This window comes from Trachurus japonicus, chromosome 13 (assembly GCF_045865225.1).
Source record: "Trachurus japonicus isolate A0001 chromosome 13, Traja_1.0".
Classification (NCBI taxonomy): domain Eukaryota; kingdom Metazoa; phylum Chordata; class Actinopteri; order Carangiformes; family Carangidae; genus Trachurus; species Trachurus japonicus.
The window spans coordinates 6,657,108-6,680,393 of record NC_140919.1 but is presented as its reverse complement, the minus strand read 5'-3'; the positions used below and the strand labels follow the sequence as shown (position 1 = coordinate 6,680,393).

At 41.0% G+C, this 23,286-nt stretch overlaps 2 protein-coding genes across 2 annotated transcripts in view; one reads left to right on the top strand and one right to left on the bottom strand.

The window, feature by feature from the left end:
* Positions 1-3,433: 3,433 nt before the first annotated feature.
* Positions 3,434-20,444, top strand: aqp11 (aquaporin 11). Its single transcript, XM_085796609.1, has 3 exons — positions 3,434-4,037; positions 5,852-5,968; positions 20,324-20,444. Exons 1-3 carry the CDS (start codon positions 3,434-3,436, stop codon positions 20,422-20,424), a joined length of 822 nt encoding a protein of 273 aa, XP_085652735.1. The 3' UTR covers positions 20,425-20,444.
* Positions 20,445-22,201: 1,757 nt separating this feature from the next.
* Positions 22,202-23,286, bottom strand: part of clns1a (chloride channel, nucleotide-sensitive, 1A) — a 30,362-nt gene continuing 29,277 nt past the window's right edge. The window contains exon 8 of the mRNA XM_085794751.1: positions 22,202-22,603. Coding sequence (XP_085650877.1) covers position 22,603 — 1 coding nt within the window. The 3' untranslated portion in view covers positions 22,202-22,602. The remainder of the gene's footprint in view (positions 22,604-23,286) is intronic.

The window sequence follows — 23,286 nt, the reverse complement described above, 5'->3', positions numbered from 1 at the left end:
AAGTATTTTTTGGAAACATATTAATACTCCATTTAGGGCCTTTCAACTGGAAATACTTTTTATGGTCACTTTTGTGACCGATGGGATTAAATGGCCAAATCAAACATTTCGGAATTTTCAAAAATCCGGTGCCAGGTACCCCAACTTTCACCATCAAGGAGTGTTTTGGGTGAAAAACTAATGCTTGCAATCAACTCAGAATCGTGAAAAACCCCTAGTTTGACCCCTCACAAGCTACTTAAGGCCAAATTAAACACTTCGGAATGTTCAAAAATCATGTTAGGAAATCCAGGTGGTGGCAGCCAAAGTAGCCTAAATAATCATACATGGGATAATATTTCAGGTTGGGATCATCAAAATTTGTTTACAAGACATCTTGAAGATTGTAAAAATATAAAAGTTAGGAAAAAAATGTCAAAAGGGCGCATTGGGAAGGAGTTCCTGTGATAGAATTCCGCCGTTGTTTTAACTTTTTTTTGTGTTTTTTTGATTTTTTATGTACTACACATGATTTAATCGTGGCAATCTTCATCTCTACCAATTCCTCATGCCAAGACAAAAAGAAAATGGGGTCAGTTGTCTCTGTAGGATGTATAGTTCAGGAGCTATATAGATTAAAATTTTTCATTTTTCACAGTCGGAAATCCAGGATGGCCACAAAAGATGTTCAAAAAAAACATGCATGGGACAATAATTGGCGCGGGGATCATCAAAATCAATTTACTAGACACCTTAAGGATTACAAAAAGCTAAGTTAGAAAAATATATCTTTCGGGTGCATGGGAACCCCCCCTTAGCCTCGTAAACCAACCTCTCGCGGAAATGCATTTCATTTAATTTCTCGGGAGAGTCTGGCCTCATCCCCTCTCTATTGGGGTGGGTGGGAGCTGGGCGGGAGTAGTAGCAAAGACGGTTTAATATCTTTGGTAGTAGCGTTGACAGACAACCCCATTCAGCCAATCAGCAAGTTGGTGTAGTGACGGGGCGTTGCACCAGTCGGTCCCCAGTCGGACACATGCTGTGTCAATCACAGCGGGCGACGCTGATTGGCTCGGCCTTCTGAGGGTTTCAGTCCAAACGCTTAGAATGGGGATGAGGCCAGACTCTCCCTCGGAATGAAATGAAATGCACTTCCGCGAGAGGCTGGTTTACGAGGCTAACCCCCCCTGGCTACTAGACTATTTGTATCAGTGCTTTCACTTTCACTTTTGATTTTATTTATTATCAGCTATAGGTCAGCTAATTGGAGGTAACAGTGCTGCATTGATATATAATTGTCTGTATCATATATATAGGCTATAGGTATATATCCTTTTTTTACTCTGTTGATTGTGATTTCTGATATTAAAGGGATAGTAGCATTTTTTAAAAGTGGGGTTGTATGATCTACAAATAGCCCAGTAGAAGACTCTCTGCACTCCTCCCGTTAGCAACGCCAGCCCATAGCCCTGCCCAGAGATTTACAACATACAGTGTTGTGAACAGACGGACAAAATTATATTATAGTGAACAATGGAACTGTGTATTTTTTTTCCAGGTAAAACCTCTTTTAGGCTGTGAAAATAGGCCGTTTCTTTGGGTCTGTTCACAACACTGTATGTTGTAAATCTCTGGGCAGGGCTATGGGCTGGCGTTGCTAACGGGAGGAGTGCAGAGAGTCTTCTACTGCAATTATAGTAGTTAGGGGCTATTTGTAGATCATACAACCCCACTTTAAAAAAAAAATGCTACTATCCCTTTAATATGTACTTTACTGTTTCTTTGTTCTTTGTTTATGTGGGCTCTTGTTTTTGAAAAGCATTTGCTGATATTTACCTATTTCCTGTGGTACATAGAAACAGAGTGGCAACTTGTCAACAAAAATAAAAACAGTAGAAATGGTAGAACCTTCCAATCCGGCCCTTTTATTTAGTCTTCAGGTTTTAGGAGAAAACCTCTGTCAGACCTCTGAAGATGAACTAAGTGGGATTTTTCCTTTTTAGTTGCATCCCATAATGTTCCCATCAGTCCTCATCAGGTTCCATTCACTCTTATCTAACTGTGGGTCGTACTACAAGTGGTCCCATATTGAGCTGTGGCCTTTTCTTCCTGCAGCTTTAGACATCGACAAGAAAACTACAACTAAGCGGCTGTTATCTGACTGAACTTTAGTTTGAGTTAGTTTTACATTGTCCATTGTTGATTTTATTTAGTTTTTATATTTATTTCAGTTTACTAAATGCTAGTTTTAGTTTTAGTCTTGACTATAATAACCCTGGTACTGGCCTGAGATGCTGCAGCTACAGGAGAGCTGCATGGGGACCAGACTCTGCCAGACTATAGAGGACAAACACTGCTGGGTGTTATATGAGAGGTTGTGGACACTTTTTAGATGCGAGGCGAGCATGTGGATTTGGTCCTGCAGTGTTTTTACCTGAGAGTCACTGTTGTGAACCTTCACAGACTCCATGAAATGATGTTTTCCTCCTAAATATTTGGTCACATGTTCAATTTTTCTTATGGTTTCCAAGCAACAAGGGGTGGCTCAACTTGCCATATACTCAAGTTACCCCAGTCTCCCGTATAGTGGATGAAGTGTATGTGTAAGACATGTGGTAGGTAGCTAAGCTTCAGTGCAGCCAGCTGACCTCACACATGTATTACTTCTATCTTGCAGTTCCCTCCTGTTGTCCTTTTGGCTCAAATTGACCCAACCTGTTTCCTTCCTCCATCCTTCCTTCCTTTCCTTCTTCCTTCTTTCCACAATCCTTCCTTCCTTCCTTGACCTAATCTGTTCCTTCCCTCCATTTTTCTTTCCTTCCTTAAGTCCTTCGTCCTTATTTCTCCTTCCTTCCTTTTTGACCCAATCTGTTCCCTCCCTCCATCTATTGTAACTTCCTTTTTCCCTTCCTTCTTTCCTCCCATCTCTCATTTCGTCCTTCTTTCCTTCCTTCCTTCCTTCTTTCCCTTTGTCCTTCCTGCCTGCCTTCCTTTTTCCCGTCATCCTTCCTTCCTTCCCTTCGTCCTTCTTTCCTTCCTTTTTTCCCTTCGTCCTTCCTTCTTTCCCTTTGTCCGTCCTTCCTTCCTTCCTTCTTTCCTTTTGTTCCTCCTTCCTTCCTTCCCTCCTTCCTTGGCCCAGGAGGACAACAGGAGGGTTGATTTGGAGGACTACGGGACAAGGGACTGAAGTGGACTGAGGAGAAGAGCTGGGAGCAGAATGGGGCAGGGGGGAGAGGCGGAGGAGAAGTGAGGGGCTCCGCTACTTCCGCACCATGTGAGCCGCTGTGACTGAAGCTCATTTGCTCCAGAGCAGCATCCTGCATCCCTGAGCAGCAGCAGCAGCAGCAGCGGCATTAACGGCAGCGGCAGCAGCAGCGGCACCGACGCTTCCACCCGCACCGCCAGACACCGAGAGGCAGTCCAGTACCGCAGGGGGGCTCCCCCCAGTCCCGACATGATGCAGCTTGCGGACGTGGCGCCGTCTCTGCTGCTGCTCGCGGGGATCGTGGGGCTGAGTCACGTGACCCGCAGAGTGTCGTCCAGGGTCCTCGCGGGCACCGGCCTCACCGTTTACGCGGTGGAGCTCGTGTCCACCTTCCAGCTGTGCACCTGCACGCACGAGCTCCGGCTGCTGTCGGAGGTGGGCGGGATCGAGTACCGTCTCGCGCTCACGCTGACGTACCTGGCGGCCGTGGTGCACGCGCTCACCTTCAGCGGCGCCACGGGCAACCCGTCCGCTGCGCTCGAGCACGCGTACCACGCCAGGATCTCGCGCGGGTGCGCCCTGCGCAGGATCGCGTGCCAGTTCGCCGCGGCCGCCGCGTCGCGCGCCGCGGTGCCGCTGATGTGGGGTATTGGACTGTCCAGACTGCACGTGCGGCATAAGCTGCTGGGGTACCGCTGCGTCAGCCCCGTGCACGCGCCGCTGCCGCAGGCCGCCGCCGTGGAGCTCGCGTGCGCCTTTGCGGTACAAACTGCTGTCACGCACACGCGCTCGGTGGAGGCGAAATACCGCGTGCACGTGGTTGCCGCGGTCATCGCGACAGTGGTGTATGCAGGTGAGATGTTGTTGTTCATGTCAGCTGTGTAGTGTAACTGCTCCTTTATTTACAGCATGTAGGCCAGACCCTTTTCTGCCCTGCAAAGGCAAAGTGCACTATCTGCATTTTTTCACTTTTTTTTTTGACCAATCAAAAGTGTAAAGGCATATTCTCTTCAGTCTGGTAGAATTTGATATTGGTACTGCTAAAATTTGTCTGTGAAACCAAGGCAAAGTGCAGTATCTGCAAAGAGTACTGCACTCCCTACATCCTATAATTTACTCTATGAATTCATTGGAGTAAAACCAAGGCAAAGTGCCGTATCTGTAGCTAATACCAAGCCAAAGTGCAGTATCTGCCATAAAACGGTCAAAATTGGTCAGAAAGACAAACTACAAAATAAATTTAATTCAGTCCACCTTTATCTAATCAGTTATAGACTTTATAGTAGTTATTCATCATTTGATGCTTAAACCTGACAATGAAAAACACAAAAAGCTGTTTTTCTCAGTTTGGCATTTTTACAGATACTGCACTTTGCCTTTGTATGGGCACTTTTGCTTTTCCATTTTTGAACAGATATTAAAAAAAAAAAAAAAAAGAATTCACTGAAAATAAGCGATTTTTCATATGCTGTTTAATTTGTTTGTAAGTTATTATTGATGAATATCATTCCACGATCAGGTCCTAAACATGAGGTGCGTTTTTACCATGGTCCCGTCTCAACCATACCCCACAGTACATGGTACAGTTGAGACACCTATTGAAATCCATGATGACTGAACATCAATTGTAAAAACTTTAAAAAAAAAAATGAAGATATTTAAATATAAATTAATTCCTCTTTATTAAAATTTAAAACAATGGAATATTATTGTATTATTACAGTAATATAAATATTATTATATTATCATTATATAACATAAAATTATAATATTAATATAACACTGTTCAGGTATTTCAATTTCCCCATTTTCTTTGTTTTTTGGTCTTACTATGACTTCTAACATGTTATTAGCCTACACTGCAGTGATGTGATGTAATAGAACTCTATCAGGGTACATTGTGTCTCAACTGTACCCCGCTGACCACTTTGTGTATTTCTCTAGATTGTGCAGTGACCTAACATGTTGGGATAGCATGAAATATGTGAGTTTTTAGGGCACAAAATAACGTTTGTAATGATGTAAGTTATGTGTGATGGTCACAAAAGGATAATAAGATATTCGTTGTGGAAGGGACATGGTAAAGTGAAATCCTTACAGTAAAAAGACTTTTGCTGATATCTTTTGACTGGAGATGCTAAAACTCTTCAAATTTTCCACAACCAAAGAGGATGCTGCTAACATGCATGTGCTGAGTAAAAATGGTGGCTCAGCCTTGCAGTGCTGGCATATTAAGGGTGTTTCAACTATGTCTCAACTATACTCACTCCACCCTACCGATGCTGAAAACTATAGGATAGGACGGAGAGAGTGATGTTTCAGTATAAAACCACACATCTCTTCTCTGCTCTACCAGTGAACAGATCAACTAAAGCCATCAGTTACATCTGTACAGTCTGTCTACTAACAGTTAACAGGATATTGGTGATATTTCATTCGTCTTTGCTGAATATTGAAATGCTCAACCAATGCCCAGCAATATGTATAGAAGCAATAGATGACCAGTAAACCATTTGACAGTCAGTAGGAGACCAGGGGCTGCTACAGTCTCTCTGCATGTCTTAAATAAATAAATCTATGTAAGTCACTCTTTGATCAAATCATCTGCAAAATGATGTGAACATGTAGCTGTGGTTTCACCATGTGTGTGTGTGTGTGTGTGTCCAGGGGGCAGTGTGACCGGAGCAGTGTTTAATCCAGCCTTGGCCTTCTCCACTCAGTTCCCGTGCAGTGGACACTCCTTCCTGGAGTACTGTGTGGTGTACTGGCTGGGCCCGCTGCTGGGTGAGACTACTCATGTGTTTCCTCCAATCAGAAAGAACAAGAATACCTTTAGTTACAAACTATGGCCCAATCCCAAACCAGCCCCTATCCCCTCACCCTATCCACTACCCCTCCGTTTGCGCGTTCACGCGGAGATCCGCCATATTAAGGGCCGTCCCAAACCAATTACCACTGAGTGGAAGTGGCTTGTCAAGCCCTTAAATAGCGAGTCTGCACAGGTGCAGGCTCGCTGGTGGTTGCAGCAGAAATTACGTCCGGACAATGGAGGAAACGTCATTCAAGTGTAGTTCCGTCTACTTCTTCCAAGTATTTTAGATCAAACACACACCTTTATCCGTGGACGTCGGAACTCGGATATTTTGATCTGATTTTAAGTTATTTTATAATAGCATACGGGATTCCCTCAAATAATAGCCAGTATTCAATTGTTTACACAGACAAATAAAGGCCGGCCCTAAATACAAGCTGGGTAAAAAAAGCTACAGCGCAACAATATGAACTAATGAACGATGAGCTTGGTCACTAATGTGTAAAAAATAAACTGAGGGATTTAGAAATTGAAGGCTGAGCTGTCACGCTGATGCAGGCTGCTGATGCAGGCTGCTGTATAGAGCCAGGCACCAGCAGGCTGCATATCACATCAAAAGCATAGATCTATACATTAGATCAGACAAATTGAGTTTAAATTCAGATTCTTTTTCTTTTCTTTTTTTTTAAGCGTAATGCTGTGGGTATAGGGAGGCTGATTTTAGGTTTTATTATGTTATTCTTGAGTTAACCCATTCCAATTCCTATGTAAATATTTTGTCCTTCATATTGCACTGTTTTGCTTCTACCCTCTGTCCTCATGTCTGTTCTTAATTTATATAAAGCACTTTGAATTGTCTTGAGTTTAAACTGGTAAACGGCATGACAGCTGCAGCACAGGCAACGCGTCTCCATGATAACGGTTCTTTCCTGTTTCCGGTAAGGTAGCGAGGGCGTCTCACTTGTTTGGCTTTACGTTTATACCCTCCCCCTTAATCAGGAGTGCCCTCCGCAGCTGGGAGTGGAACTCCATTTGGAGTGACACTCGTAGTGAAGTGGTAGTGAGTAGGGACTAGTTTGGGATTGGGCCTATATGCACTTTGCACAGTGTGTACTCTTGTGTAGGGTTGCAAAGCGGCGGAAAATTTCCAGAAAATTTCCATGGGATCATAGGGCAGGATTAATGAGAACGGCCAGTGACGCGACGGCCGCTGCGTGTAACTACAGCAACCATCGAAGCCACCGGCACGGGAGCGCGCACAGACTTTTCACTGTTTACTTTACTCTTTACAGTCTTTCCTATCTGGGGGGGGGGGGGGGGGGGGGGTATTTTACTGTAGGTTCTCTCTCTCTCTCTCACACACACACACACACAGACAGACAGACAGACAGACAGACACACACACACACAGGGCCGGCCCGTGGCATAGGCCGTATAGGCAAATGCTAAGGGCGCCGTCCATCCAGGGGGCGCCAGCGCCACAAATGGGAAAGAAAAAAAAGTGTAACTTTCACTATTTTTATAACTAGTTAGGGTATTCCTAGGAATTCTTCTTCTTCTTCTTCTTCTTCTTCTTCTTCTTCTTCTTCTTCTTCTTCTTCTTCTTCTTCTTCTTCTTCTTCTTCTTCTTCTTCTTCTTCTTCTTCTTCTTCCAAGGAAGTCATACTTCCCATGGGTGAAAACTCACCAAACTTCACAGAAACATCCGACCCCATGCCAGATTCACTCAACTCCAAGGACATGTGCCCCCCCCTCCTAGGGGGGGCACAATAAGCGTTTAAATTTAAAAACTTTAAAAAAATCCTACCAATCCAACGGTAGATGCTACAGTGTTGAAACTTCACCACAATGTAGCCTCAATACTGCTGAAACTTTTGTCCACTTAAAGCAGAAGTAAGTGATATATTTGTGTTAATATAAGTCTTAAATAGTTATATCTTCCGACAGCAATCACTTACATAGAGTGTTTGGACCGAAACACGGGTCTGTCAGTCACTCTGCTCTGCTCTGAGCCGAGGAGAAAACATTTATCGTATCCTACAGTTTTTATCCAATGAGGAGAGAGAACAGCATGCAGGGCTGTGTGTGCAGCCAAGGGACGCCGTGAATGTGGCGACGTAGGGACGAGGACTGTTATGGTGCGTTCAAGGAAACTTGTATTTTTCCGACCGTGAAGTCGTACCAGTTCGATCTGGTACGAGTTCACCGGTCGGAAGTTACGAGTGGCCGTTATAGTGACTTTCACCGGTAAAACAGGTCGGAAAAACACGAGTGGGTTGCCTGGAACGCTACAAAGTCGTAAGTTGTGACTTGAAGCTGTAATTTACGATTTCAAAAGCCTGCCTGGAACGCAGCATTAGCGAAAACGACCGGACCACTTACTTCTGCTTTAACTTATTACAAATTATGAAGTCCATCACTCTGTTTTTTTCAATAACTGTAAAACTTTTAAAATGTATCTCCTCCCACAATTTTTGCTCAATTGACACCAAACTTGCTACAGAGCATCTCCAGACCGTCCTCCACAAAACTTGTTTCTCGGATTTTTGATTAAGCAAAAATTGAGCCTACAGTACATGAAAACGTTTGACTGTAAACACTACTGTAAACATATACCATCAAATTCTTGATAAATACATTTTCAATCTTCCTGAAAAAAAATGACAATATTCTGGAGTCATGGTTGATGAAGTTTGGCAAATATCAGAATTTTATCTCAAAAACTGAATTTTTGAGAACATTTTGAATTCTGCTCTCATGGGAACAACTGCAGTCAATGTGAGAGTGGAATTTATAAACATCATATTTTCTCTTATGAAGCAAAACACTTATTAAAAACAAATCACCAACATTTCCATGATGTCAAGATGCAATTTATGTATTATCAGATTTTTGTTTAGATGACTGAATTTCTGAAATTTTGACCATTTCATCACAACAGCTGCCCGGGCACTGACTCACCTGAGTGGATAAATGAAGCTACACAGCAGGTCTCACTACCAGCCAATTAGCTCAGCGAGTTAGGAGCTGGTTCCTGGTGTCAGAGGCTGTGGGTTCGAGACCCAGCAAGGGTGATGATGATGATGATGACAGATCAAAATGTCAGTTGTCCTCAACACGAAACACAAGACAATTGTCCTAATGGTGGCATCACAGCAAGCCTCTAAATTTAAAAATCCAAATAGCTTAATTCCAATAACATCTTAGACTCATAGTAGATGTTTGACAAATACATATCATTATTTTACCTCAAAAACTGATTTTTCTTTTTACTGTGGTTTCAAATCTGCCTACACGACAGTGAATGGCTTACTCAATTTGTGAAGCCACTGTTGCATGCCACTTGTCAATTCAGTCAGTGCGATAGACGACGGTCTTTGGTTCCCGAGGTTGTGGGTTCAATCCTCAACTGATGCAAATCGAACATTATAGGGTCAGCTGTCTTGTCTTCCTATTCTCCTGTTTGTTGCTCAGAATTGCCTAAATTTGCCCAAAAGTAGCCCGGACCCGACCCATCGCTGCGCAGCAGCTATAATTGGTACTATTATTTCTTAATACAAAAAATAACCCCACGTTAATTTAAATGCAAATCAATACCTATTAAAAAGTAATAATATAATATGTTACAACATTACTTACTAAGTCGCCCCCCCCTCTCTCCCCCACATGCCCATTGGTACGTGCCCTCCGCTCTCCCCGCAGTCACACACACAGCAGATACCTGTCTACACTGGGAATGCTTTCAAGCCGTTTTCTTGTTAGAAACGCCACATTTTTAATTAGATGTGTGGATACTTGGTTGCATTAATCCCAAGGGGGCAGTTGTCGGTCTGAGAAGTGAAGCTCACTTCCGCGTTCAAAAAACTGCAATCCCCTCGGATTCCTCTGGGGGCTGGTGTCAGAAGGGAGCATTCCCCATAGACCCCCATGTTAAAATCGCCGACTTTACATCCTCAGTAAACATGTTAAAAGCCTGGTGTCAGAACGTTTTTTCGTCTCAATCGATAGTTTCTACCCCCGCACACACTCTGAGGGGGGTGAATTTTTTTTTAACTCTATAGTTTTACTGTTATTAGGTTAAAATTCTGGCCAATCAGGGCGCGGAAACGTTGAGTGACAGGTCCGAGCAGCTCCGTGGACAGGCTGCTTCGAGGCCAGTGGGCGGGTTCTCGGCCGGCCAATCCAACATGGCGCTGTTCAGGCCGCCATATTTGAGTCACAAAAACGACTCCCCAAAACCAATGGGTGACGTCACGGACGCTACGTCCATTCTTTTTACAGTCTATGATTAATCCTCAGAGTCGGCACAAATGCCAGCTCGTTTGCGCGACCGTCTCGATATGTTTTTGTTTATATTTCGGTCATTTTACGCCGCCCTTGACGACCTGTCAATCAAAAGAACAGCTGTGAAACGCTTCGAATCCGCAAAATCGTTAGGAGAGAGAGAGAAGCAGTGAGGAGGATGAAGGTGCTCCAGAGGCTGAAAGTTCTGACTCATTTGATGAGGAAGATATTGAAAAAAGAAGAGAGTTGAGACTTCAGCCTGCTTAGACAGCAGGGCCACAGCTCCAGCTCTGTACACAGACCTGCTGAGCTCTCAAACCATTTTTTTTTTTTTTTTTTTTTTTACCTCTCAAACAGCACCACAGTGACAACACATGTAGGGTGGGCTACATTATATAGGTTAAATATTGTAAATGTTGTGTTTTTTGTCTGTTTAGTTGATATTTTGTTTGGAGAAAAAAAGCTAATTTCTCATTTAGGGCTACACACATGTCATGAAGTTTGAAATGTAATGTTAAGTCAATATTTAGCTTCTTTTATTTTACATTTGAGACATTTGGTGAAAATAGAATGACAGATAACATTTATGCTCAAAAAGCAATTTCACAAAATTTCATTTTAACTTGTTTTCCACACGTATCTATTAGCTTTTATTCATACAGTATATTCCACTGCTTTTGTGAAGATAAGACTTTCGTATACCCATTTCAAGCATCACAACAGGTTATTCTCATGACTGTAGACAAATTTTTTTCATGTCTTCACCCAGGATTTACTTTATGACATTTTACTGATTGTTGTGCAAGTTGTGTATCTCGGGGTCAGGGGACATACAGATACACTGCTACATTATCATTATGATCATTATTGATCATTGTTGGGGGGGGGGCGCCTGGGAGTAATCTCGCCTAGGGCACCAAAATGGCTAGAGCCGGGCCTGCACACACACACACACACGCACACACACACACACATACACACCAATAGGGGTAAGAGGGGACCTGTCAGGCCAAGCTGCCAAGAGGGGTCTTGTGTTTCTGCTTTTTTGAAAAACCAAAAATGGAATATAAAATTGACTTTTAAGGTGTTTTACCATAATATTACTGAAAATGTGACTTTTAATTATTTTTAAAGAAATTGCCAAGAGGGGACTTGGATCTCTGAGCGACATTTACCTATCAAAGAGTGGACTTCCACATACTGCAGTGGAGCTATCTGCACCCATTCATTCACCTAACGACCCATTCATTCACCTAATGAGTCTCTGTTTACAACAATGACTTTCTCAGTTTCTTTCAAGAATGGATAATATAACTTGAGAGTTATCATTACTTATTTTAAAGTCTCTGTAATACAAATTATATATATATATATATATAATTATATATATATATAAAATATTTATATATTTATATATATATATATATATATATATATATATATATATAATCATGGCCACATTTGAGAGTAAATATGTTTTATTGAATTGCATGCAATTCAGAAGTAACATGGCTGCATGCACTAATATCAAGTTCTGCAGTATAAGCAACAACATTTACTTAAAACCAGCTTTAATGAATGAATTCCTTTTTTCTTAACAAAGATAATTTGCTTGTCTGTCTTTACTCATCCATAAATGTGTTGCCTCTGTCATTCTTAGCAGTCCAAGAGGGGACCTACTATCATCTCAATTTTAAATAGTCAAAATGCTCCATACATCTGGTTTCAACCAATTACAGTAATAGCAAATACATTAATATGTAATATGTATGAATAAGAAAAAATAAGCAAAAGTGATCATTCTTAAGATAATGTTTTTCATCAAAACTTAACACAAACATTTCTAATAAAGTAGCACCAATAATGTTGTAATTATTTTTAAATGTAGGGTGTACTACTGCAACACATATCTACAGTCTATTAATTTTTCCCCTACAAGAGTTTTATACTCCTTGACTGCATTGTTGTTATAGGAAAAATATTTGAATTAAAACTCAGGGTTTTAGGTCACATTTAATGTACTTGCATCATGAATCTGTATTTATGAGGATGTATTTTATTTACTGTTTTACATTACAGAAAAAGGTCCACACTTGGTTTATATGGAATGACAGAGGTCCACTGTTGGCTGGTACATAATGACACAAGCTCCCACTGAGATAGCACGGAGCGACACACACACTCCAGCATGGGTGGATAAGCAGAAATGAGAGAAATTGCTAAGTTTTAAGATACATTTTTAATCTAAATTTAATACAAACATTTGTAACTATTAATACACACAACACACATGCACAAACACATGCAAACACACATATTTAAACTAAAGCAGCACTGGTGAAGTTGTCATTGTAGTTTTTTTAAAACATGGGATGTACTGTGAAAACTCAATGGCAACCTATCAAGATACTTAAGGGAATATTTCAGTTATTGACATTCATGGCTCAACAATAAAACATGTATGGGAAAATAAAGGAGGCGCTGGGGGGTCATCAGTTTGTCTGAGATACAAGGGATAATTCTTCTAGAGGATGGATTAACCTCACTAAGTAATATGATATACCACTGCAACACACCTTTCTACAGTCTGTCAAGTTTTTGACTTAATGAAGTTTCATACTCCTTGACTGCATTGTTGTCATGGGAAAACTACTTTAAATAACTAAACTCAGGATTCAACATGGTCTGATGGCCCAGAGCCACAAAGTGTTATTATGTAGTCACCTAATGTCCCATATAGATGAAGCTCTGTGGTGGCCACCTATTGTCACTCTTCTACTTTTTAACAGCACATGGTTTCAATCAATTTTAATGTACTTGCATTCTAAATCTATATTAATAGGGATGCATTTTACTTATTGTTTTGCATTGCAGAAAAAAAAGGTCCACACTTGGTTTATATGGAATGACAGGGGTCCACTGTTGGTTGGTGCATAATGATACAAGTGCCCACTTAGTTAGCATGAAGTGAAATACACACTCCATCATGTATGAATAAGAAAGAAATAAGCAAAAGTGATCATCCGTAAGAGAAATTTTTCATCACAGCTCCACGTTACACTTGTTCCAGGCTCTGCCCGTCGTTTATCTCCGTAGCGATTGCACTCGTCTTCTCCTTCTTCTTCACTTCTTGCTCTGATCTACAGTCTCATTTGTTCTACACATCCCAGAAGCCCCAAAATTACTCACAGTGTGGGCGACAGCGTCCCCATTTACCAGCCGCAGAAAACTGCGTTTGACGTATATGTACGTCAATGGCACTCAATGAGTTAAATGGGAGGTACACAATAAATCTAATTCTAATCAAATTTATTTTGAAAACAAATAGTAGAATGGCAATCTGATTCAGTGATTAATTTGTTACACATTTGGGTTGCTTCCTAATGATTTTTTGATGTTTTAGTACCCAGCTAAACACAAGTGTGTATATTCCTTACTATCTACAGTATGTATGTGCCTTGTAGGCACTTTACTTGCAAGTGTGTGTATGCAGTGTTTTATAAATCAGAATATTCACATCACATCTACCCCGACACTTTAGAGCGCTTCTGTCTCGACGCCGTGTTCTGACCTGAACACGGCATGTGTTGTTTGGGTTAGAAACATGCACATTTGCAAAGGAAAAAAAGCAAAATCGATTAGCGGAATCATTAAGCATGCACGCACACAATCCCAAGGAAATGATCACGTGGGAACCAGTTCTGAAGAGGAACCGGTTCTCAATTCCCACCACCAAGTCATCAACACTCATGTATTTCACAGATCCTAAATCCTGGTACACACATAAAGATTCTCTAAATTTATCTGTGAAAGACCCCACACATGAAGATAAAAAATCTGTGATTGAACAGTTTTGATCGTATTGTGTGTGGTGTGCTGTGATATTCCAAACACAGCTCACCACACACATTAAGATTTTTCAGAATCTTGACCCTCCGGTCAGAAAACTCAGAAAGAGATCAGTATTGTTGTAGCTACTCTTTCGGGTCTATTTCCGGAATGGACAATGAGAGCGATGTAATTTTTTAAAAATGAAAGCGGGACACTTCAGCCTTTACAACGATACCATCTCTGTGTGTCTGTGGCTTCGGACGCCGAGCAGTAAAGCGGCTATGAGCGGCGGTCACATGATCGTTTAAACATGGCTACTCTATTGCTGGCTGTTGCTGGCTATGATCGCTACCGTCTTTGCTATCGGCTATCAGGAAATCTCCCGTGTATGCGTGAATGTCTGTGTGAACCTCATGTATTGCCAGGGCTGCACCGTGGCTCTCTGTGGGATTGCCGGTGTTGTGTCGAGAAGTGGCTTGCCGCGAGCAGCATGCAGAGCTTGGCAAGCAGGCACTTCTCAGCACAACACCAGCTTTCCACATGCAAGATGACTTTTGATTCGTAAATATTGAACATGTTTAATATTTACGATTATCTGCGCCAAACGTTTTCTGAGGCGATTGTTGTGAGAATTTGGACTCTTAACACACCACACACTACAAGAGAATCTCATAAAATAATCTTAAGACCTTAGGATAATCGGCCGATTTTTGTCTTTGGTTGGAAGGGGGAAAATCGGGGCAAAATCAGCCCGATTATCTTTATGTGTGTGGTAGGCTTAACTCTACCTCTACTCTCCACTAGTGTTGCACCGATACCGATACTAGTATCGGTAGGGGGCCCGATACGGCACTAAAATGCTGGCATCGGTATCGACGAGTAAAACAAATGAGGCACCGATGCCATTTACTGATAACTAATATGAACGCTGCGCCTTGTGTCTTCTCTCGCCCGACACTCACTGCTGTGTGATCACACGTGTTCAGTGCATGCCAAGCCAAGTAAGGATGTAAACAATTAAATTAATTGCAGTTAATCAATCCTTTTCTAGGAGTTTTTTGTGAAATGTAAACAAGCAAAGCCGACATAAAGTAGCGGGATCTCTATTTAAATGTGTGCGCACCACACTGAGCAGCGCACAGAGCAGCGCACTGAGCACACAAGGGAGAGAGGAGGTGAAAAGAGACAACAACACTGTTAGGCTACCTGTTGTATACTGGCCTCAGCCTGAACCATCGCTAAAACACAGAGACCAGTGTGTAACGAGTCAAAAAGCCGCCGACACTGAGCTGCCAAACCGACGCGGATCCGGTGTGTTTATCAAAGCTTGGTCGCCGCTGAGACACCAGGTCGATTTGAGCTGCGTTCAGGCTGCATTAAAACTCCTCAGGCAGCTCAGTGTCGGCGGCTTTTTGACTCGTTACACACTGGTTTCTGTGTGTTAGCGATGGTACAGCCTGAGGCCAGTATACAGCAGGTAACAGTGTTGTTGTCTCTTTTCACCTCCTCCCTCCCTTGTGTGCTCAGTGCGCTGCTCAGTGTGGTGCGCACACATTTAAATAGAGATTCCGCTACGTTATGTCGGCTCCGGTCGCTACCGGAGCTTAATTAAAAAAAAAAAAAAAAAAAGCGCTCATCGTGCTGCAGCTGAGAGCAGCGGAGTTTCCTCTGCTGCTGCTGATCAGCTGACATGTGGTCAAGACGAAGCTACAGAGTAGACCTGTCACTGTCACAGGTGTCTCTCATCTCATCTCATTATTATAGGACTTCAACCTCAGAGCTCTGTCTTCAGACTGTCCTGACCTGTCCCTGAACATCACACAGGGACAACATGGAGCTGTGTGATTGGTTACTGAGTTTATTAATGTTTACATCAGGCTGCATTCAACCAATCAGTTTATGCTACTGTGATTTATGTAGTTAAATACAGTAATCATCATAGTGTAGTGGCAGGAAAGACCATTTCATGTATCAAATCTATTGTGTTGGTCAAGTCAGAGGAAAAATGTTTAGGGTGTTTTTACTGTTCCTAAATGTAAAAATGGGTTACAATGGACCCTCAACATTATTTAAAGGTTAAATAACGTGTTACTTAAACATTTTTACCAGATAGGCAATAAAAAAGTTCTACTGGATTATAGTACTAGAAGAAAAAAAGGTCTTATATATTTTTTTTTTTTCAAACTGTGTGGCATCGGTACGGTATCGGTATCGGCCGATACTGCACAGCCGGGTATTGGAATCGGTATCGGGGGCCAAAAAATGGTATCGGTGCAACACTACTCTCCACTCTAAATGTGGAACTGGCTTCTGAGAAGTGAGTGAGGGCTTTAAATCTGTGCCAGACGACTTGTGTCAGTCCTTGACTGTCGGCAGTGTGGGGGATGGTTTCTTGTAGCTGACGATGGTCGTTAGCAACTCTGAAGGGCAACCTGGAAAAGACTAACATCCTTCAGCCAAGATCTTATATCCAAATCAGACTAACAGACAGTGGAATTCCCCAGTCCTAGGTTGGCCATGTGCTACACACCTATGGACTTCTGTGGCAACTGTAAAGAGTGGGTGTCCACCATGTCAAGTCTTTGATGAGTTTTGTAAAGGTGTGTGATGCCTTGTGATCAGTATAATATTTTGTCAGCCTTTATATGATCTACCATTGTGTGCCAGTAGAAATGTTGTCTGAAATTAGGATTAATCAGATTTCCAGAGATACAGGGGATAAATCAGCTATAGTGGATGGAATAACTCCAAAATACCCACTGTTGAACTACTGCAACACACATTTTTACTTACCAAACTATTAGCTCTACTGGAGTTCATGTATACCTGTCTGAATATTTTTGGTCCACAACAAAAATGAAAACTAAAACTAAATTTGTGTTTTTTTTTCCTTCTGTATATTACACACTGTATCACATAGTCATACACATCTATAGATGAAATTGGTGTATGAATTGAAACCTAATTTAAAGTTGTCAAAAGGTACAGGATTGGCACAGGATCAGAGAGTTTAGTGGGAAGTACACAATAAAAGCTGTATTCAGTTCACACTGGTGCTCAGCAGAAATGGGTCTGGTTGCTTTCAGGATGTGTGGATTGTGCATTCAACAATCCCATATTACCTTATTCATAGCATCTGAAGTGAATTATAAACAAATTCAATTAATTGTGTTCAGAAGATGGTAAAATGTTATCTAATTTATTTATATTTTTAAGTAATTAATTTGTTATCTATTTTGGTTGTTTCCTAATGATTTTCTTTCGTTTCAGTACCCAGCTAAACACAAGTGTGTATATTCCTTATTATCTAGGTATAACCTTGTGCATGTTGTAGTAAGCAATGTGACTTCATTACATTTACACACAGTTTTCTAAGTAGAGTTGAACATTTTTAATGGGGTTTCGGTCTATGATGTGGGCACAAAACATTCCTCTACATTGAAGTAGTTAAGTCACCAGCACTCATGTATTTCACAGATCCTAACTTTAAGGTAGAGTTGTTGAACTGGGATCTGAGAAGTGAGTGAATGGAGTGAGAGCGGAGTGAGTGCCAGATGACCTGTGTCAGTCCTTGAGTGTGGGCAGTGTGGGGGATGGTTTGTCGTAGCTGACGATGGTTGTTAGGTATTTTCAGGTTGGGCTTCAGAGTTTCTACCTTCTTTCAGCCAAGATCTTATATCCAAATCAGACCGACTGAGACACAGGTATTCCCAGGTCTTAGGTTGGCCATGTGCTACCTACGCACCTATGGCCTTTGGTGACTCAACTTCTGTGGCAACTGTAAAGAGTGGGTGTACCAGCAATTTTCCATTTTGTCTAAAGAATTGTCAGTTCTTTGATGAGTTTTGTGAAGGTGTGTAATTACCTGTTATAATATTCTGTGACAGGGCCTTTATATGAGCCACCATTGTCTGCTAGTAGTAATGCTGTCTGAGAACAACAATTAACATGGAATAAGAAATTAGGATTCACCAGATTGTCATGGATACAGGGAATATGTCAGTGTGTGGATGGAATAACCCCAAAAACCCCCCCTGTTAAACTACTCATTAAAAGGTATTTAGAAAATCAAGGGGAACAAAGGAACGTATAAATATAAAAACACATGCAAAGCCTTACAAAGCCTTGTAAAGGACAATTAGGACACAGCAAGAACTATATTCCTCAGACACGGTCCACACCACTGTCAACTTTTTTTATTTGTGTTGCAGCAGTTCAACATTGAGCTATTTGGGGTTATTCCATCCACACAATGCCTTATCCCTTGTATCTCTTACAGTCTGATGAATCCTAATTTCTTGTGCCATGTTAAGTAAGATGTTGTTCCCAGACAACATTTCTGGCAGAGAATGGTAGCTCATAAAAATGCCCTGTGACTCTATATTGCATGTACCCATGTTTCAGTCAGTCTGTTTTGAATGTAAGTAAGTGGAGTGAAATGCACACTCCATCATGTATGAATAAGAAAGAAATAAGCAAAAGTGATCATCGTTAAGAGAAATTTTTCATCAAAACTTGACACAAACATTTCTAATAAAGTAGCTCAGATAAATACAGTGGGGCCAGGCCGTTAAGTGCTTTAAAAACAAACATTAAAAGTTTAAAATCAATTCTGTAAGGGACAGGGAGCCAGTGAAGGGAGTTAAGAGTAATGTGCTCACGTCTATTAGTGTTAGTTAAAAGACGGGCAGCAGCGTTTTGGACAAGTTGGAGGCGACTGAGTGAAGACTGGGAGACGCCAACATAAAGTGCATTGCAATAGTCCAATCTAGAACTGATTACTGCAACGCATGGATGGCTTTCTCAAGGTCGTGGCAGTTTAAAAACATTTTGACTGTGTGAATGTGTGTGGCAATAGTTTAACATAGGGATCCTCTCAATGAATTATCCCTTGTATCTCTGACAAACTGATGATCCCCCATTCCCTCTGTATTTTCCCATATCAAATTGTCGTATATCAGTACCTCTTTGATGGTTTACTTGTACATAATATATCATCGTAGGTTGCCATTGAGTTTTCACAGTACAACCCACATAAAAAAACACAACATTACCGTTGCTACTTCATTATAAATGTTTGTATTAAGTTTTGATGAAAGTTTTGAGCTTTTGAGGTTAATCCATCCTCTAGAAGAATTATCCCTTGTATCTCAGACAAACTGATGACCCCCCAGCTCCTCTTTTATTTTCCCATACATGTTTTATTGTTGATCCATAAATGTCAATAACTGAAATATTTCCTTAAGTATCATGATAGGTTGCCATTGAGTTTTCACAGTAACTAACCCTAACCCCACGTTTAAAAACAAAACTACAATTACAACTTTACCAGTGCTACTTAAGTTGAAATATGTGTGTTTGCATGTATTTAAAATGTATCTTAAAACTTAGCAATTTCTCTCATTTCTGCTTATCCACCCATGCTGGAGTGTATATGTCACTCCGCACCAACCAACAGTGGACCTCTGTCATTCCATATAAACCAAGTGTGGACCTTTTTCTGTAATGTAAAACAGTAAATAAAATACATCCTCATAAATACAGATTCATGATGCAAGTACATTAAAATGACCTAAAACCCTGAGTTTTAATTCAAATATTTTTCCTATAACAACAATGCAGTCAAGGAGTATTTTGTATTTGATGAGTTTGATGAGGGAAACCAAGAAATTCCTTTAGCCCCCGTAGCGTAGCTCTGAGCAGCCTGCTGCTCTGCTCCACTGTTCTAAAAATAGCTTGCACTGACAATTAAAGGTAACGAACCTACTGCTATGACTATAGGGATTATGGCAATGGGCCAATTTGCCAAAATGTTGAACTATCCCTTTAACTTTATGATTGTATAATGCCTGTTTGTATTCTCCTCTACATGTTGACTCACCCACAAAACAACATTTCTGGTTGTTGAAACCATTGACACATCTGATAAGAAGTATCATGTTGTATTCTATCTTTTACATCATCTCTTATATAAATACATGAGAGTACATAGAAAGTAGGAGGATTCTTTATTTTGTAAATATATTTCTGCTCCACTTGTATTTTTGAACAGTTTGGTTCATGTGACATAATAATGAGTCAAAGGCTGTGTAAAGACACAATGGAGTGTGACAATAATCAATCTTTACATCTTTACTTCTTGACATTCTTAGGATGATGCTGTTGACTTCTTATGGAATATTAAAGCCATGTTCCTGTTGTTGCTGCTGTAGGTATGATGACCTCAGTGCTTCTGTTTGATAAAATCCTTCCTCTGTTGTCTGGGAAACCACCGTCTCCTCACCTCCCTCTGGAGACCAAGAAGAAGATCTGAGCGCTGCAGGGAGGACAGGAGGACTTCGAGCCTGCTCTGCACTACCTTCAAACAGGCAGAGTTTAGAAATAAATTACTTCATAGAAAAATGTATTTCATTTGACTGATGATATATTTGTTTTAATTGGATTATACACATGAGTGAAGAGAACCGTGTGCCTCCTTCCTCACTGTTTGCCTGTTTTACAGCACAGAAAAAACACTATGAACATAACAATGTTTAGTAGCCTATATAGATTTTGTCATTACTTTTCATTATGAGAGAAAGACTGAGTTTTATTAGTTTATTTTGCAGCTAGTCACTGTTATTATCCCTCACAAGTGTCCAACTGTTGTTGACCATGTTGTCTGTATTTGTATCACTGAGGTATGATGATGCACACAAGAGAGGAACAGAACAGTGGACTGTTCTGTCATTATCCAAGAGCACATATTTCTATCTCCAGACACTCATCTCAGATTCTGTAAAGCAGGGTCAAAAATCACCTATGTAGATTTTTGACTTGTCACAACTCAGAAAAGGGACAAGTTAGAATAAATAATCAACCATAGAAAATAGGGTATGGAAAATAACTGTGCTTCCTGACTGGAAAACATCTTCCTGCAGAAGTATTGAACTTCTACTTGTATATTGAGTCAATAATCTTTATTTTTGTGTAACAGAACACTTACTTAAACTATAATGAATTAATTAAATAACAGGAAAATCAATCATGGAAGTTGATGTGAGATCATATGATCATGAAGTTTATTTGAACAGCACTGTCCTGTGCTTTGTATAATTTATGTTTATCCACAAGTTTCCGAACGTCATCTATGGTCAAAACCGGAAGCCGGTTTGGTGGAATTGTACGTTTACTTTTCCATGGTTTTCAGTTGTTGTCATAGTTGCGGTAAACACATGGATCTATTAACGCTGGCTTTTAACACGGATGTCAATTTGTGTGATATCCACTGTTAAAAGCTGGTGTGATGATCCATGCGTTTTACAGATTTTCATTGGAAAAAAAAAAAAAAATAATCCATGCATTTACCGTGACTATCGAAACCATTTAAACGTAAACATAAAATTCCACCGGAAGAGCAAAACCGGCAAAACCGACTTACGTTTTTGACGTTCGGAAAAAAGTGGCCTTTAATGTGACATTCCAGAGCCAAGCACAGTGCAGAGTGTCCATGTAACAGGTGCATTTGTATCTTCTGTACAAACTGATTGACTTGTTGGAATAAAACTGACTGACTTATTAACTGTTTGGTTGGTTTATAGGGCTGGGATGATATGCTTTTCTCCCGATTCGATTCTTCTACGATTTTTTGGATGGCGATTCGATTTAAATTGCAATTCTAGGATATTGCCGATTCTCTCGATTTTTAGTCTGCATTTATCTGCACACAAATACTGTAGGAGCCTATAAATTAACATACTCCATTATAAAGTGAACTTAAACCCTTTTCAAAACCTGGACTCTCTGTATGTAAAAAAGGTTAACAAATGCACAATATTTTAAACCCCCCCCCCAAAAAAAAAAATCAATTTCTGAAAAAAAAAAAATCGTCAAAAAAGATATTGCGATATTTATGTGAATCGATTTTTTTCTCCCACCCCTATTGGTTTATATTAGCATCTAAATGGTGAGAAATCACTGCTTTATTAGCTGTAGAATCCCCTCATGTGTTCAGTGTTTCTATGGTAACATGTTGTCACGGTGACGACATCACAGCTGTTGCAGGTAGTCATCGTAGTTGGGCTCAGTGAAGCAGTAATATAATAGTACGGTCAGGACTACCAAGTACTTTTTAATGCAGGAGCTGCTTACAGAAAGACCACGATTCAGTTAGAAGAAGCAAAAGGAACACAACATACAAAAACTATGCATTTATTGACAAATTGATACAAAGACAGCGACTCTCCTGGTCGGGAAGATCAAATATCAAAGTCTTTCAATAGAAAACAGAAAGAGGAGAGGCTTTTGCTTTGCCTTTTGGGTCGAGTTCACAACACCTGGACAGACCCACACAGACAACACCACCACTATGTGACACAATACACAACAGGGGACTACTGAGGAGTACGCCAGAAAAGGCTGGAACAAAGTACAAGTAAGTGCTGATAGCCTCCCATGGTCCTCTTCTCCAATCCCATGATGCAGTTCCAGTGTGTTTTGATTGGCTGCTTCATCTACAGAAAGAGTTAGACAACACATGGTCCAGGTCATGTTGGTGAACAGAGAGGCACAGGAGCAGTTCATCAACATATAGATGAGATTTGATTGGCTGATTATAGCCATCAGAGAATAATGATTAATGGGACAGAGGTTGGCCTATTGATAGCTTTCAGTCACGTGACTTCCCAGTGACCTGGCGGTCAAAAGCAACATTCCAAAATGGCAGCGCAATGGACTCTCTATGGACAAACAACCGAGTAATTACTTAAATGATCTGCCAGCAGCCGAGAAAGAAAGATATAAAAACAACTTTGAAGTTTTGGGCACTTGTGACCCATATTCAACACCAGCTGCTGTATACGAGCTGTTTAAGATGACCAGTTCCCTGCCGAAGCTCGAGTTGGGCGATGTTTACATTTACCTGGTGGAGAAGCCATCATCCTCCGCAACCAATATTTCCGGTGTTATGGCCCAACTGGTTTCTGATTAAAAGCCCCATTTTGTAGTTTTTTGATCTTAAAATAATGTTTGTGAACTCATTGAAGTGGTAGAAATGTACCTGTAAGTTTCCTGTGCGGGAACACCGTCCTGGTACCGCAGCTCCGCTGAGCTCCACAGTCTAATGCCTAGTCCACACGAGCCCGGGTATTTTTGAAACCGTGAACATATGTTCCCGGTTGTATGTCCTGTCCACATG